A 15,298-nucleotide genomic window follows, 5' to 3' on the forward strand; every position below is an offset into this window, starting at 1 on the left:
CTGAGTTCAGTCTCTGCCCTCTGGGAACTTGGATGCCATCTCTTGTCTTCCAGTAACTTTCTGGGTAGTCTTGGGGCAAATAATTCTAAACATCCCAAATAATTCTGCAGTATCTGAGAGAGAAAGATCGTGCCCTTTATCTTTTGTCCATCTGCCCTAAGCCCTGCCAGGGAAGCTCATGCCATCAGCCAAGCTGATGGGCAGACTTCCAATGGGCCCCAGCTGGCAGGTATTGTTCCCCCATCCCCCAGGGTGACAGGACAGGGCCCGATGGGGCAGCATCAGTCCTTTACCCCAGTGGCTATAAAAAAGGGTTTCATTTTCTAGGACAGCTAAGGCATGACAAAGGTCAGGAAGCCCTGCCTAAGCCATCTTGGTGAAAGAGGATGCCAATACAACTGAGGAGCTCAAACTCAGGGCCCAAACGTCATTAACTGCTTTTCCCCGGATCCCAGATTTTTGGCTGCATGGAACAGCAAAGAAGAACCCAAGAGTCTATCCCCAACTCCTCACCTTGATGGATGAGGCGAAAGACCCACTCGTCTGAGGCTGAGGAGGGTCCTGAGACAGGGAGCTGGTAAGAGGCAAAGATCTAAAGACCACAGCTCTCTGGTTTCCCAAAGGTTTTCCTTACAGGGCTGGGAGGAGAGGAACCTGCCAGCCTCTTGGATCCAGCACCTGGCCCATGGGTGAATCTGAAATCCAACAAGAAGCTGCTTGTGTGGGGGTCTGTGGGGGGAGAACCTATTCTCAGCTCTCTCCTTTTCTCTCTCACTCTTTCTTTGCCCCCCCCAACTGCCTCCCCCCCCCACCTCCGTCCCCTCGCAGTCACACATTTTCTGGTTCATTTCAGATGACAAAGTTCCTCTTTCCAAAAAGTCCCATCCCCCAAGAGTCCTTTCTGCTAAGACACCATCCCTCCCACCTGAGAAGGGGGCTGTCCCACAGTGGCCCCCAGGGGCAGAGACAGGCTCTCCGAGCACATGACTCCACTTACCTTCCATGAGCCCCTAAGCTACCACAGCAAAGTTCCCATTACAAGGCCTCATCCCCTGACCTACACCTCCCTCTCCGCAAGGATCCCAGACCAAGCATTACAGAGCCCCAGACTTGGTTAGGAATGCTAACCCAGCCCCTCCCAACCCTTTCTACAATGGAATCTGAAACTCATGGGTTAACGGGGCTGGGAAGAACTTAGAGGTGGGTTGTCCGGTCCAGTTCCTACCAGAAGCCCAGGAACAAGAGGACCTGGTCTAAAGTCACATAGATCATCCATGGCAGAACTCAGAGTCCTGATCCCAGGCCAGGGCTTGTACTTTCCACTTACCCATATAGCAGGTTTTTTTCAAATCTTGCCTTCTACCCAAGACCTTCCTTCCCTCCCTGCCCCGGCCTGGCCCTAAAGTCTCATCCTCTTGACCCCTGTGGCAGTTACTCACAACCTTGGACCTGTGCCTAAGGATGGGTCTCCAGGACCACTTGGGGGCCCCTTCCCAGCAAATGTTACTTTGTGGCAAGACTTTCTCCCTTTTGGTCACCAGACTCGCCCCAAAATTGCTGGAAGCTTGATCAAAAACCACCCTGAGTCAACATGACTATAATAAGTTACTTTGAATTGAGACACAAGCAGGTGTTTAAAATGGAAGCGCATGGTTGACAGAGGCCCCTGTGGTCTCTGAGACAACCTAGGGTTACGGGACCTGAGCTCAGAGTGGCACAGTGGCCATTCCACCTACCGAGAGCCCCGCGGAAACACTGCCCACCCACCCCAATCTCCCTGAGTGCTGTAGCCCCTGACTCTCCCTGAAGCCGGGGCTCCTCCCCTACCCCATGCTGTGGCGAAGCTGGTTCTGGGAGGCACCATTCCAGTTGATCTTTCTTCTCCCCTTCACCTTCTCCATAGACTGTATATACATCCATCCTGTTACCCACCTCTGCCATCTCATTTCTTCCTCTGACAGCCACGAGGGGGACAAAGGCTGGAATGAAGAGCAGTTGCTTGGAGTCACAAAGCCCTGAGTTCAAATGTCAGCTCAGCCACTTCCTGGCCCAGTATCCTCCAATTAACAATTCAGACTGTTTCCAATGCGTTCATCTTTCATTTTTTCTTTAAAAGCAAAATGTTAAGGGCGCAGCCCTAAAAGCCTTTTCACTGGGTTGTTGTATAAAGACAATGCTTAACCGACTGAGCCACCCAGGCACCCACTAGAATAAAGACAATAAGTATGTCCACAGGGCTCCCATGGTCCCATCTTCTGTGGCTTCGGGAGGACCACCACCCTCAAAAGTCTTCATGGCTGTCAATAATAGTTCCCCTCCAAAAGCTTCTAGGCAAAGCCCACCTAGCCTCAGCTGACTGCCATTATCAGACAAATGGCAATGACCTCTAGAATGCCAGGGAGGGCTGGCCAGGGAGATTCCACCCATGACCCCTCCCCTGTGAACATCCTGTGGGGCACCCCAAAATGGAAAGCAACTGAATACCTTTGAGACAACTGTCATTCCAGAGCAATCCCACCAGGATGGGCCCTAGACATAGGTGCCTGGAATGATGTGAGGAACCGCAGACACTCTCTGTAGCCCAAACCTCCCATTCCTTGTAGTGACAAGGGCCTGGTAGTCCACAGTCAGACCTCATTCCACCAGCATTAATGCACACCTACCATTTTCCAGGCATCAGGCTAAGCACTGGGCTTCATTCCTCTGGGTTATTTGTTACCCTGACCATTTTCTTTTAAAATGCAAATGGCTCCTGAGAAGAGCAGTACAATAATTGCTAGCACCCCAGATTGGATTAGCTGGGGTGGGGGCGGGGGTCTTGTAAGACAGCAGAAAAGGACTGGATATCTTTAGTGAAAGGGGACCTAAATGAAGTTCAGAGGTGACTGCGGAATTAAGGAGCAAGACAGAGCAACAACCTGGCCTTTTCCAGGGGTGAATTTCCAGGGCCACATCTACTCCTTCCTTTATCCTTCCGCCAAGACAAACACACCTGTCGCCCCTACAAGCAGTAGCAGCCCCCACAAATGTAGCCGGTTGAGGCTACCTGGGTTCTGTGGGAGAAAGCAACCAAGGGGCGGCCTTGGCCCCACTGCAGAGGGGCCGGGCCTGCCTTTCACCATTTCCAGACTGAGGACGCCCTGAACCAGTGCCTACTCGCTCCCCGACAAGTCCAGGGCTTGGAGTTCAGGTAATTAGGCCCTTGGCAATCTCACCTGAGCCTGCCAGTAAAACTGAGACAATCACCCTCAGCCCCTGTTTAGGAGGGGGAGAGGAAAGAAGAGGGGGGAGGGAAGGAAGAAAACTTTCCTTCTGTACTAAACTCAAGCCTTGGCAACCAGAAGGGAGAAGGCCATTAGTCTATAAGCAGCCATTCGAAACACCCCACACCCACTTCATACCCAGGGTTGTCCCCTCCTGCCACAGAACCCTGGCCTCTGTCTGCCACCATCATCCAGGGTAACAGGGGGCACCTAGAGGGGCTACAACCTGAACAGGAGCGAGGCAGTGAGGACCTATGCTGGCAGAGAGAGTCTTTCCCCCGTGTGGCTCCTTCCATGGCAAAGGAGGGACGCAAGAGTCCGCCACCCCACCCCAGGAGCCAGAGCCAGCCTCCAAGAAAGTCTAGAAGGATGCTCCAGAGTGTTAAAGTGCAGATGAGTGACTTCGTTGTACCCTGCCTTATGTCACTCCTGCAGAGTGAGGACCTTTTTTTCAAGCATCTCTAAATTGGCAGAGCGCCCAGCGGGTACCTGGCGCACAAACAGGACTTTCTTTTCCCCCCCAAATAATAAACTTTAATACTTCTTGTATATGATCACACAGCTATGGGATACCCGGCCCTTTTTACTCCCTATATCATATCCATATCCTATATCCTTATGCTCACTCATAAGAGGGGAAAGCATTTTTCTGTCACACGGTAGAGTCGGGGGAGAATATAGTTCAACAATATTGCCGTTTATGGAATGCTTGCAAGGGGTCTAGCATAAAGACTCTATGAGGATTACCTAGCTTAATGCTTCCTAAGGGATAGGTACTATTCCAATTTACAAACAACCAAACTGAGGCTAAGAAAGAAATTCAGAAATTTGCCCAAGGTCACACTGAAGTTTTAATGAATACTTATTTAATTGAACTGACGGCTCCCATTCTTTATCAAGAACTAGGAAGAAGGATGGGGCGCCTGGGTGGCGCAGTCCGTAAAGCGTCAGACTTCAGCTAAGGTGGTTATCTCCTGGTTGGTGGGTTGGAGCCCGGCATCCGGCTGTGTGCTGACAGCCCAGAGCCGGGATCTTGCTTCAGATTCTGTGTCTCCCTCTCTTGCTGCCCCTCCCCTGTTAGCTGTACTACGTCCCTCTCTATCAAAAATGAATAAACATTTTAAAAAATGTTTAAATAAAAAAATAAAAAAGAACTAGTAAGAAGGAGGGGGGGAGGCAATCTGTGCCCAAAGACCCTTATCCAACCTCACCAACAGGTAAGCAGGGGGTGCAGCCGGCCGACGAGCTCTGCTACTCGGGTGCAACAAGTCCAGCTACCCTAGAAGTGTTTGAGGGCCATCTCTGGAGTGGCTACACTCCTCCACAGCCTCTGGGGTCCTGGAAGCTTTCAAGGATCCCAAATTCTCCCACTGATTCTGCCTTTCCTAACGTGGGCCCCCATCGAACAGGACTAGGGTTTCCAGCTCCTTACTCCCCTCGCCTGGGGAGAGGTCTCAACAGATGGCGAGGAGGTGCATCAGGGCAGGGTCCTCCGGAGTCGAGCCTGACAGCCTGTAGGTCTCCGGCTTCCTTCCCGCCACCCCCGCAGGCTGAGCTGTGCCTTGCGCGGGGAAACAAGGGCACTGCAGTCAATACTGGGGCCTGCCGCACGCCCAAGGCCGCGGACCTGGTGGCGTCTCCTGGCCCTGGGCAGGAACCCGCAGAGACCCCTGCCACCTCCCGGTGCACGCTTAGCACAAAGCGCCACAGAAAAGGCCAGGTGAGGGCGTTACTCGCTAGTCACGGCGGCTCCCGGCCTCTCGCTTACTGCCAGGCTCTAAGGCCAGAGGCCCGAGCCGCTGGCTAATTTTTCACGCCCCCCAGACCGCCTCCCTAGGTGACGCTAGAGTCTGTGCGGTTCCTTTAAAGGCTGCGGGTTCCGTTCCTCTTTCCTTTTCCACTGGATGCCAAAATATGCAAATCCGGGGACCGGAATCAGCAGCCAAATCGAGGAGAAGGGGCGCGGCCGGCGCGTCACCGGATCCGCTCCTTGTATGGCTCTTCCCGGCTTGGCCCGCCGCCCCGCGACCCTCCCTGCAGCCGCCCGGGCCCCTCCCGCGCCCAGCCGGGCTCACACTGCCGCCCACGCCCCCGGGCCGGCCGCTCGCCCCCCTAGGGAGGGAGCCGGGGGCGGGAGGCGCTGCATGCCCTGATTCCGGCCGGAGCCGGGGACCGCTGCAGAGCGCTCTCCCTCCCAGCGCCGCGCAGGCGGAGGAGAGCCCGGGGGCGCAGTGCCTCCCCTGTATAGGTGTGGGGAGCCAGGCGGGAGCGGCGGCAGGGGCGGGGTGAGGGGGCTCGCGGGCGGCGGGAATCCCTCCTTTCCTAAGAATCGGAGAAGATCCGGGGGAGGCCGGGCCCTCCCACCCCCAGTTCTCCGCCGAGCGGAGGGGAGGGGAGCGAGGTTGTCATCCACCCCCACCGCAATGTGCAGCTCGGGAGTTCCTCCCACACGTCCCCGGCCCGCGTGGCCCTCCCACGGAGTGAGGCCCGGGGATCCTCTCTTCCTCCTTGTCAGCACTCCCACTCCCCCTGAGAAATGCACGTTCCCCCAACCCCGACTCCCCGGGGGGGGGGGGCGGGGGGGACACGGGATTCACCGCGCCCACACGGCCACCGAGGAGGGAATCCTCCCACGCCAAGCCGGTGCCGGTGTGATTCGGGGTCGCTCCCCCACGCTCCCTTTCTCTCCTCCCGCTCTCCCGCGGCCCGGCCGGAGCAGGCCTTTGGTGAACGTAGCAGCCGCCCCCGGAATCTGCTGCCGCTCCGGGAGGTGACAGCGTTCCGGGCGGCAAACTGGAGGCCCTTGACTGCGGGGCGCCGGCAGGCAGCAAAGGGGACAGCCCTGTGGAAGGCGAGGGGGAGGGTAGAGAGAGACTAGAGGAGGTGGTTCAGAGACTGTGGGTTCGGCAGGCTCCTGCTGCAACTCAGTGGCGGGCCCTTCGCAGGCAGCAATAGACAGGGACTGTGCCTGGGCCTGCTGGGCCCTCCTGCCATCCCGTGGCCAAAGGGGGTGTTTTGGAACCGTTAGAGAATTATCAGGGGTTTGGTGCACGTGTTTCCTGTTCCCTCAACTCCATTCCTACTTCTCCACCACCCAAACCGCACATCCTCGACCCCAAAAGTGCGGGTTTCTCGCCTCCCGCGCAGCCGCTCTGCAGCTACGAAGCTCGCGGCCACCGCGCTCAGCTAGGAGTCAGCGCAGGGTCAGGGGCCCGGGGAGCCGCGGGGTGTGGGCGGAGAATCAGAGTGAGGGCAGCTCGAAAGTGATCGGGATGCTGGATCATCGATCCCTGACACGCTGGAATCCTCCTCAAAGGGACGCGCTCTCTTTCTCTCAGTCTCGGGCAGGGTCCTAGATACGAGACTCTAATGCGGCGGGAGCCGGGTCGAAGCGCACACCTTCCGGGTTCCCCAGAAGTTCCCAGGTTGCAAAGGGACCTCGCCCGGTGTTTCCAACTCCCCTTCTCCCTGCTTGGGGTGTTGGGGGCCACTTGCAAACAACTCCATCCCACCGCCCTGCGCGGTATCAGCGCGCTCTCCTAGAGCGCACCTAAAATAAACACACTGGCGGCTATTGCTTTTTCCACCCTGCGCTGCGCGCTTTACGCTTTGCGTTCAGTTGCTTCCCTCCTTCCTCTCTCCTCTCGAATTTTCCTTCTTTCTTCTCTTCTATTTCTCTCTTTCTCTCATTTTTTTTAAGATCCGCGAGCGTTGCGGGCGCCGCACGTTGGCTGCGGCCCGCTTCCTGCTTTCTAATGTTCCATTGTGAGGAGCTTCCATTGTGACGTCGCGCCCCTTCGGCTGGGCTTTGTCTGTCCATATATGGGCAGCTACGTCACGGAGCTTTCCCGGGGCTCAGATAAATAGGCTGGTGGAGTTCCCTGGCTGGGAGCTTTTGGGCAGCAGTGAGCTTGCTAGGAAGCGGCGGGGCTGGTGGTGGTGGTAGCAGCGGCAGCAGCAGCGGCAGAGGCGGCGGCGGCGGCAGTGGCGGCGGTGGCGGTGGCGGATCGGGGGGCGGGGGGGCCGCCGGCGCGCATCTGTTTGTGAGATCAATACTGAGGCCGCTTCCAACCCCTCGGGCCGAGATTCCCCCAGCCCAGGCCCACCCCCACCCCCCGCACACGCCCCCCCCCCCAGCTTCTTTAAGGCACCAGCTGAGGCACCCAAGAGGATTACCCCCCTTTGCCCTCTCTCCCACCCACCCCAAAAAGAGAAGATCCCCTCCCCTGGCCCACCCCTTCCCCTCTTCCCTCCCCCTCCCCCCGAACTTTCCCTCTCGCATGCTTTTCCCCTGCACCACGGATCGCCTCTCCGATGCCGCTTGCCTGGAAGCTGCGTTAGGAGCGAGCGGCGGCGGTGGCGGCGGTGGCGGCGGCGGCAGCTCGGGAGTGCTATGACCGGCAAACTCGCCGAGAAGCTGCCGGTGACCATGAGCAGTTTGCTAAACCAACTGCCTGACAATCTGTACCCCGAGGAGATCCCCAGCGCGCTCAACCTCTTCTCTGGCAGCAGCGACTCGGTAGCCCATTACAATCAGATGGCTACAGGTAAGGGCGGCGGGGAGGCGGCGGCGAAGGAGCGAGGAAGGAGAGGGAGAGAGAAGAGGAGGAGGGAACGAGCTATCGATGGATGGATGGATGGGTGGATGGATGGATGGTGGATGGATGGATGGATGGATGGAGAGATGGGGGGCGCGCTCGGAATTTTCCAGGGGGCGAGTTGCTTTTCCCACCCACTCCTCCCGCCCTCCCCGATCGGGAAGGCTCGGTTGGCGACGCCACGATAGAGGCTTCGGTTCTCCCGGGTGGGGGCAGCCGCCGACCAGAGGGAGGTAGGTGCGAGCGGCTCTGGGGTTCTCCACTTAAGGGGCGCGATCGCCAGGCTGCGCGCAAGGCGTGGTGCTATCGCCCCCTTTCCCGGGAGGAGCCCAGCGTCCCTTTCACCCGCGCTCCCCCCCCCCCTTACTCCCTCAGCCTCCCACCCGGGATGGAGCCATGTGCGGCGTGGAGTCCCCGCGGTGGGAGAGGTACTGCGACGCTGCCTTTCCGGGGCGTTCAGCAACGCCGTGGGGGTGTGGGGACGGCGGGGAGAGGGAAGGGGTCCACCGGCGCGGGGGCCGTCACGGGGGGCGATCCCTTGGCCGTAGAGCTTGGGAAGAGTGGCCACTCCCGCCATAGAGGCACGGGCCGGTTTTCCGCCGCCCTCCACCCTCACTAGCCGAGGCTGGGCTTTCTCCCCCCCCCCCCCCCCCCCCCAGCAAGAGCCGAAAGCTCCTTCGGGCCTGGAGAAGGCTGGGGCCCAGGAAGGCTGCGGGAGAGCTCCCTTTGCGGGCAGAACCCCTCTACGCGCCGAGGACAAAGCGTCGGAGCGCTCCGGGTCAGCGACCCGGGCGCGGTGCGCACTGGGGGCTTCGTCGGGGCAAGAAAGGCGCGGCGTCCCGGCGCGGACAGGGCTAGAGGAAGAGGCCGAGTTGTGTGCGCTAGAGAGCGAGAGCCCAGCGCGCTCCGGGTCTGAAACTACCTGTAGCTGCAGCTACCTGCCTGCCCCACCTCGGAAACAACAACAATGCTTCTCGCGCGCGCGCGTGTGTGCGTGTGGTACGTGAGTGTGTGCGCGGCGTGTGCGGTGTGTGTGCGGCAGCCACTCCACACCCCGATCCGTAGTATTTTGCTGTATCCAGGTTGCGCCCGGGAGCGCGGCACCGCCCGCTTTGCGCCGGGGCGCAGCTGTCCTCCTACCCCATGCGCTGTTCACTCCACCCGGCCGCACCCTCCACACCTGAGCAAGGACCCGGGCGCCCCGGTCCGGGAGCCGGCTCGGCTTCACTCACCCCTCCCCTCTCTTCCCCGCTCTCCGCAGAGAATGTGATGGACATCGGTCTGACCAACGAGAAGCCCAACCCGGAACTCTCTTATTCCGGCTCCTTCCAGCCAGCCCCCGGCAACAAGACCGTGACCTACTTGGGAAAGTTCGCCTTCGACTCCCCTTCCAACTGGTGTCAGGACAACATCATTAGCCTCATGAGCGCCGGCATCTTGGGAGTGCCCCCGGCCTCAGGGGCACTCAGCACGCAGACCTCCACGGCCAGCATGGTGCAGCCACCGCAGGGCGACGTGGAGGCCATGTATCCGGCGCTGCCCCCCTATTCTAACTGCAGTGATCTCTACTCGGAGCCTGTGTCTTTCCACGATCCCCAGGGCAACCCTGGGCTCGCCTATTCCCCCCAGGATTACCAATCGGCCAAGCCGGCCTTGGACAGCAACCTCTTCCCCATGATTCCTGACTACAACCTATACCACCATCCCAACGACATGGGCTCCATTCCGGAGCACAAGCCCTTCCAGGGCATGGACCCCATCCGGGTCAATCCGCCCCCTATTACCCCTCTGGAGACCATCAAGGCATTCAAAGACAAGCAGATACACCCGGGCTTTGGCAGCCTGCCCCAGCCGCCGCTCACGCTCAAGCCCATCCGGCCCCGCAAGTATCCCAACCGACCCAGCAAGACCCCGCTCCACGAGCGGCCCCACGCGTGCCCGGCGGAGGGCTGCGACCGCCGTTTCAGCCGCTCGGACGAGCTGACCCGGCACCTGCGCATCCACACGGGCCACAAGCCCTTCCAATGCCGGATTTGCATGAGGAGCTTCAGTCGCAGCGACCACCTTACCACTCACATCCGCACGCATACAGGCGAGAAGCCCTTTGCCTGCGAGTTCTGCGGGCGCAAGTTTGCGCGCAGCGACGAGCGCAAGCGCCACGCCAAGATCCACCTCAAGCAAAAGGAGAAGAAGGCGGAGAAGGGGGGTGCGCCCTCTGCGTCCTCGGCGCCCCCCGTGTCCCTGGCCCCTGTGGTCACCACCTGCGCCTGAGGCTTCGGCCCCCAGATCCCCACTTTTCCCCTCCAGTGTCTCCCAGCTGCTCGCCTGAAAGCAGCGGGAAAGCTAGCCACGGAGGCGCAGGGGCCGCGCCCTGGCCTCTCCATGGACGTAAGGTCCCTTGTTCCCCTTCGATGTCCCCCGTTTCCACCCTTTCACACCGGCCAACGGTCGGGGGCCAGGGCAGGAGGCGCCCTCCCTTCGCTGCCCCCCCCCCCAACCAAGGCGTGGGGGCGGAAAGGTGGCGTCTAGCCCGCTTTGTTCAGTTCGGATCGTCTTGATCCTGGGGCCGCTGGGCCGCGCCAAGGACCTGCGGGGGACTGAAGGCGGGGCCCGTCCAAGCCTCGCCCGACCCAAGCACCTCACGGTTCCCCCCACGTCTCCCTCGGTTCCCCCTCGAAGACCCGAGAGGGGAGGGGGTAAGGAGCGCACCAAAGCGCAGAGCTTGCTGCCCGCCGCACGCACGCGCGCCTGCGTGCGGGGATGCGCGCGAGTGTGCGTGCTCGCGTGAGTGTTCTGTGTGTGCGTGTGTGTGTGCGCGCGCGCGCACACACGTGTGTGTGTGTGTGTGTGTGTGTGTGTGTGTGTGTGACTCTTGAGCTGAGCTGGGCTGTGTCCACCCCAAACTCTTCCCCACATCGGGTCCCCAGGCCGCTGGGGGAATGTCCCAGGTTGGGGGCCTGCACGTGGCCTGATGAGACGGTCTTCCATCTGCTCGGAAATAATGTTTCTTACAGAAATGCCTCGGATGCCGCCGCCGCGGTGCTGCTACCGCCGTTTAGGGTTTGGCCTCTCAGCACCCCTCCTTTTCCGAGCGCTTCCCTCTTAGGCCTCAGGGCAGTTTGATCTGCGGGGAGAAGGAGCGGCCATCACTAAGCCTGCCTTTTAACCAACAGATTTCCTCAACCCCACTTTTTAAACTCTACGTTCCTGAGTTTGCCCTCTGCCCTTTCTCCCGCTCCACTCCCTTCTCTCTAAGCCTTCTCCCATCTCTTTCAAAATCTTCTTCCGGAAAGGCAGGCCTCAACCAGCCACCTTTTACCATCTTTTTGTTTTCTCTCACTCATACCCATTTCTCCCCCCCCCCCCCCCCCGCCCACTGATGGGAAAGCAGGCTCGTGTTTCATCCTTTGCCATCCCCAACACAACAGGTAGAATTCAGATCTATGTACTTGGGGTGTGTGTGTATGTATGTAGGTGTATATACACACATATATACATATATGCAACATACATACACACAATAAAATCTCTAAGGTACTCGGCTATCCAGTGCAGTGCACCGGCATAAAGAGAATTTGTAGGTATATAAGCTTTAAATGATTTATTTTTTATGAAAAACGTAACTGATGAGATTGTATCTACATAGGTGTGTGTATGTATACATGCACATATATATGTATGTATGTATACCCACATATACACACATGCACTCATCTCTGTCCAAATTTTCCTCAAAGATATGGGTATTTTTGCATTAATCCATATTGCTGAATGAGGCATATCTTTTCCATACCACAGTCTCACCTACTCCCCGCCCTACCTCACCTCTTCTCAGGCACCCCCTCCTCCCCAGCACTTCCCCCCACACAGGGGTGACTCTTTTGGAGTAGTAGGGAAGGTTGCTCTCTGACACAGCTTCCAGCACAGTCTTGACTGAATGTACTGTTCCCTCTTAGCGTGTGGTCACTGAGCTGCCCAGAGAGAAGGAACAAAGGTCTGGAGTTTACAGAATGTCTGTTTTTAAAGTCACTTTATGCGTTTCCCACTTTTTTTTTTTTTAAGAAAAAAAAAAAGCACCGGGTTTTTGTTTTGTTTTGTTTTGTTTGTTTTTTGGGTTTGTTTTTGTTTTTTTGGTTTTTGTTTTCTTTGGTGGTGGATAAATAATACTAAAAGGAGTCTAGTGAAAGGGACAAAAAAAAAAATCAAAGAGCAGGGGGCTTGTGAATTTCCAGGTACTTGGACTTTTTGTAGAAGGAAAGAGAAGAGGACGAAGTTTGCCAGGAGGGCCCATATTTTTTCAGCTGAAGGGTAAAATCTTTCTTTGCAGAGACAGTATTTTGCTGAATACTTTTTATAATGTGATGATTATTAAAAACAAAATTTTTGGTCACTTCAAAGCTGGAAGGAGGAATCAAATATCCTTTAATATTTTTTCCTTGCTCCTTCTGGTTTATGCATGCCACTGCATGATCATCTGAGTTTTCCTTTGTTTTAATAAAACTGTTCTCAGACATTTAAGCTTAAACTAAGAGAAAAATAACTTTGTTGCCAAAAGGTTGTGCTATCCAGATTTTTTATATGTCTGCATGTTTTAAAAAACAACAAAAGAAAATGCACTCTAACTTATGTGAACTGAGAGAAAAAAAATCAGGTTTTAAACAGGAAAACCTATGGGGAATGATATTTTTTGAAAGACTTTTGTATAAAGTTGAGTACTTAGAAAAAGACAAACCAGATGTAATATATTTTGTGGATGTTTTTATTTCTTGGATTTATAGTACCTTATACTAAGGTTAACAAAATATGCTTGATATTGTGAAAAGGTGAAATTCTTCACCAATATTTCATTTGCTCCTTTGTCACATTGTTATGCCAATATAATATAGTTAATGAAAACAGCATTTTTAAAAACCGAAATATTGAAATGGTGTAATGTTGTACCATTTGCACTGTGAGCAAATGCTAATACAGTAAATATATTGTGTTTGCTGACAATCAGCCGGCCTATAAATCTCCTTATTTTATTTCTTGTTTTCATAGTATAAAGTTTTGGTTTGGCCTGTTTTTTGTCTCGTTTTGTTTTTGGCTGATGGTTGGCTCGGTAGCTTCCTATGCCTGGTTTTGCTGTGATTGCTCTGTAAATTCAATGTAAAACAAGGAATTTGGCAATGTTAGAAGTTGGTCAGAATTTTGCGCGCTCCGGTGTTTCAAATCCAGTGTCGAGTGTTTACTGTGGTTCTAGGAGGATAGGATTCTCCTCCACCCTTCTGGGAGTCTCACACCGCCAGAGAGATTAGGCAGATCAGATAAACTCATGGGAATCAGGACTAGTGACTGGAAACTTCTAGAACCTTTCTTCCTGGTTTCTAATGGGTATTGAGGGTGGAAGGGAGGGGATCTCCTGGCTTATGAACTATCTCTCTTGAGGTAACAGGGGCACCAGAACAGGACCCTATAGAGTCACTACAGCCACACTGAGTAGTGCTCTTGCTAAAGGTTTTGAAGCCTGAAAAACAGGTGGAGACTTGACAGGGGTTCTTCAAGGTTGGCAAGATAACCAGAGAGATTGGAGGCTCTGTTGTGGTCAGATAATTGGGGAAAATCAGATTTAAAAATTATACAACTTCAATCCCACTTGGACAGGACTCTCAAGGCCTCACTGTTTGTAGCTGCCTGAGAAAGATGGTCTTGGCTGAAAAAGCTGCTCTTATGAACTACCCAGGTATCCGATGCTTCTGAGAGAAGAAAGAACATTTGGGATTTGGAGAACATACAGGGAATATTTTATATAGCATTAACCCCTTGCATCATACAACTTCTATCTCCCATAAAAGTGATGCTTCCCTTACTCTATGAGCTTTCTTGCCCAGAACCTTCCCCTTTCATAACTGAGTTTATTTGCCAGCCCTAGAGCTTTCTCTCGTTCTCTGAAAGAGATACATACCCTCCACTTTCTTCATGTGCCCCCGTCTCCATCCTGCTCCCTCACCTTATTTCCCTTTAGGTTTTAGAATCCTCTATCCTCCTGAGACTTGTTCTAGAACAGTCTTTGGACGGATCAGTCCTATCTTCTCCCTTTCTTCCTACCTGCCCTCTAAAACACTCACTCACTTGGGCTTCTGTGTCATGTATTTCACATATCATCTGCCTCATTGAAGCTTAGGGGCTTGGTGTCTGATCCTGGGCTATGTAAATGTAGCACCACGTTGCAACTGGGGGACAGTGTCTCCATGCCTGAAGAAACCATACAGTGACAGGAACTTCTCTTGCCGCCCCAGTCAGGCCCATCACACTGAAAAATGTGGGTGGTATTTCTGTTTGGCTGTAGTTACCAAGAAGTTGAGGGCAGACCAGGGTGGAGGTGGTGGGCTGTGGCCTTAGAAAAGAATGTTTTTGAAGTGAGAGATCAATAAAGAGAATGCAGTATGGAATCTTAAATTTTCTCACCCACACAATTCCAGGTCACTGGCTGCCATCTTGAATTCCCTTCTCTCACCTCATGAAACTTTCAGAATTCCAAACAACTACAGCCCCAGGAGGTATCCTTTGTTAACAAAGGGCATCCAAGATGGCTGAAAAGTCCTAATGATTGAGCATATAATCCACCTCTATGCTAAACTAGACATTTCCTTTCCAGATTTCTATGTGTTTTTCAAGTGCATATTATCAGAGGAAGATAGCGTCACTGGGTGTCTTCATAGTTAGCATCCAGCCCCACCTGCACCTTCTCCAATCACATCAGGCCTTCAGAGTTACACTTTCGTCAACAGTGTACTATGCTGCATGATTAATAAACTCAGTTCCCATTGGTGCATATTACTCAACCCAACCTGGTTCAACCACTGGGTTACTTGACAATATGGCAGCCCGCCTGGCTGGCACCAGCCCTGTGTGGTGTAATCTCTGATTCATACTTTATAGCTAGATAAGACTGTCCCAGATAGCATCATACCAGCAACCCAACCTGCCTGGGTTTTGTAAATATGGAGAGAGGAAACTCAACCCTCAACCTTAGGGATGAAGTGGGGAGATGGCAGAGGGAAAGCCTTGGCTTGGATGGAGCTATCATGAGAAAGGATCAATGTAAGCTTTGCCTGAAGCAAAATCAAGCATAAAAGTGTAGAAGAGGTAGAGGCACAGCTCCGTCTGAAGCAACCTGTAAGGTGTTGAGGGGTGAAATGGAAAGATCTCTCTCTCTCTCTCTCTCTCTCTCTCTCTCTCTCACACACACACACACACACACACACACACACACACACACCTCTGGAGCAGCTTACTGAAGGCAATGACTCTGCAAAATTTTACTCAGCGAAAGAGGGTTGGGTACAAATGAGATACTTTGTGACAAGTGAGGGCAAAGAATGGAGTATGTTTTTAAATGGTGGTGGCAGTAGTGATGAGTGTGTATAAGTGTGTGTCTATGTATTGTTCTCAAGT

General features: G+C 54.6%; 1 protein-coding gene and 1 long non-coding RNA gene across 4 annotated transcripts in view; one reads left to right on the forward strand and one right to left on the reverse strand.

Moving 5' to 3' along the window:
- LOC106981118 (uncharacterized) overlaps nt 1–15,298 on the reverse strand; it is an 82,748-nt gene that overhangs the window by 37,029 nt on the left and 30,421 nt on the right. Inside the window, exon 4 of the long non-coding RNA XR_008295958.1 lies at nt 10,874–10,985. This is a non-coding gene — a long non-coding RNA (uncharacterized LOC106981118). The remainder of the gene's footprint in view (nt 1–10,873; nt 10,986–15,298) is intronic.
- EGR3 (early growth response 3) lies at nt 5,503–13,049 on the forward strand. 3 transcript variants are annotated; one of them, XM_027077402.2, is made up of 2 exons: nt 5,503–7,810; nt 9,123–13,049. In XM_027077402.2, exons 1-2 carry the CDS (start codon nt 7,657–7,659, stop codon nt 10,130–10,132), a joined length of 1,164 nt encoding a protein of 387 aa, XP_026933203.1. In that variant the 5' UTR covers nt 5,503–7,656; the 3' UTR covers nt 10,133–13,049. The 3 variants fall into 3 exon arrangements, with proteins under 3 accessions (XP_026933203.1, XP_053072406.1, XP_026933204.1); XM_053216431.1 differs by lacking the exon at nt 5,503–7,810 and adding an exon at nt 7,835–8,094; XM_027077403.2 differs by lacking the exon at nt 5,503–7,810 and adding an exon at nt 8,101–8,289.

Source organism: Acinonyx jubatus, chromosome B1, assembly GCF_027475565.1.
Source record: "Acinonyx jubatus isolate Ajub_Pintada_27869175 chromosome B1, VMU_Ajub_asm_v1.0, whole genome shotgun sequence".
NCBI lineage: Eukaryota > Metazoa > Chordata > Mammalia > Carnivora > Felidae > Acinonyx > Acinonyx jubatus.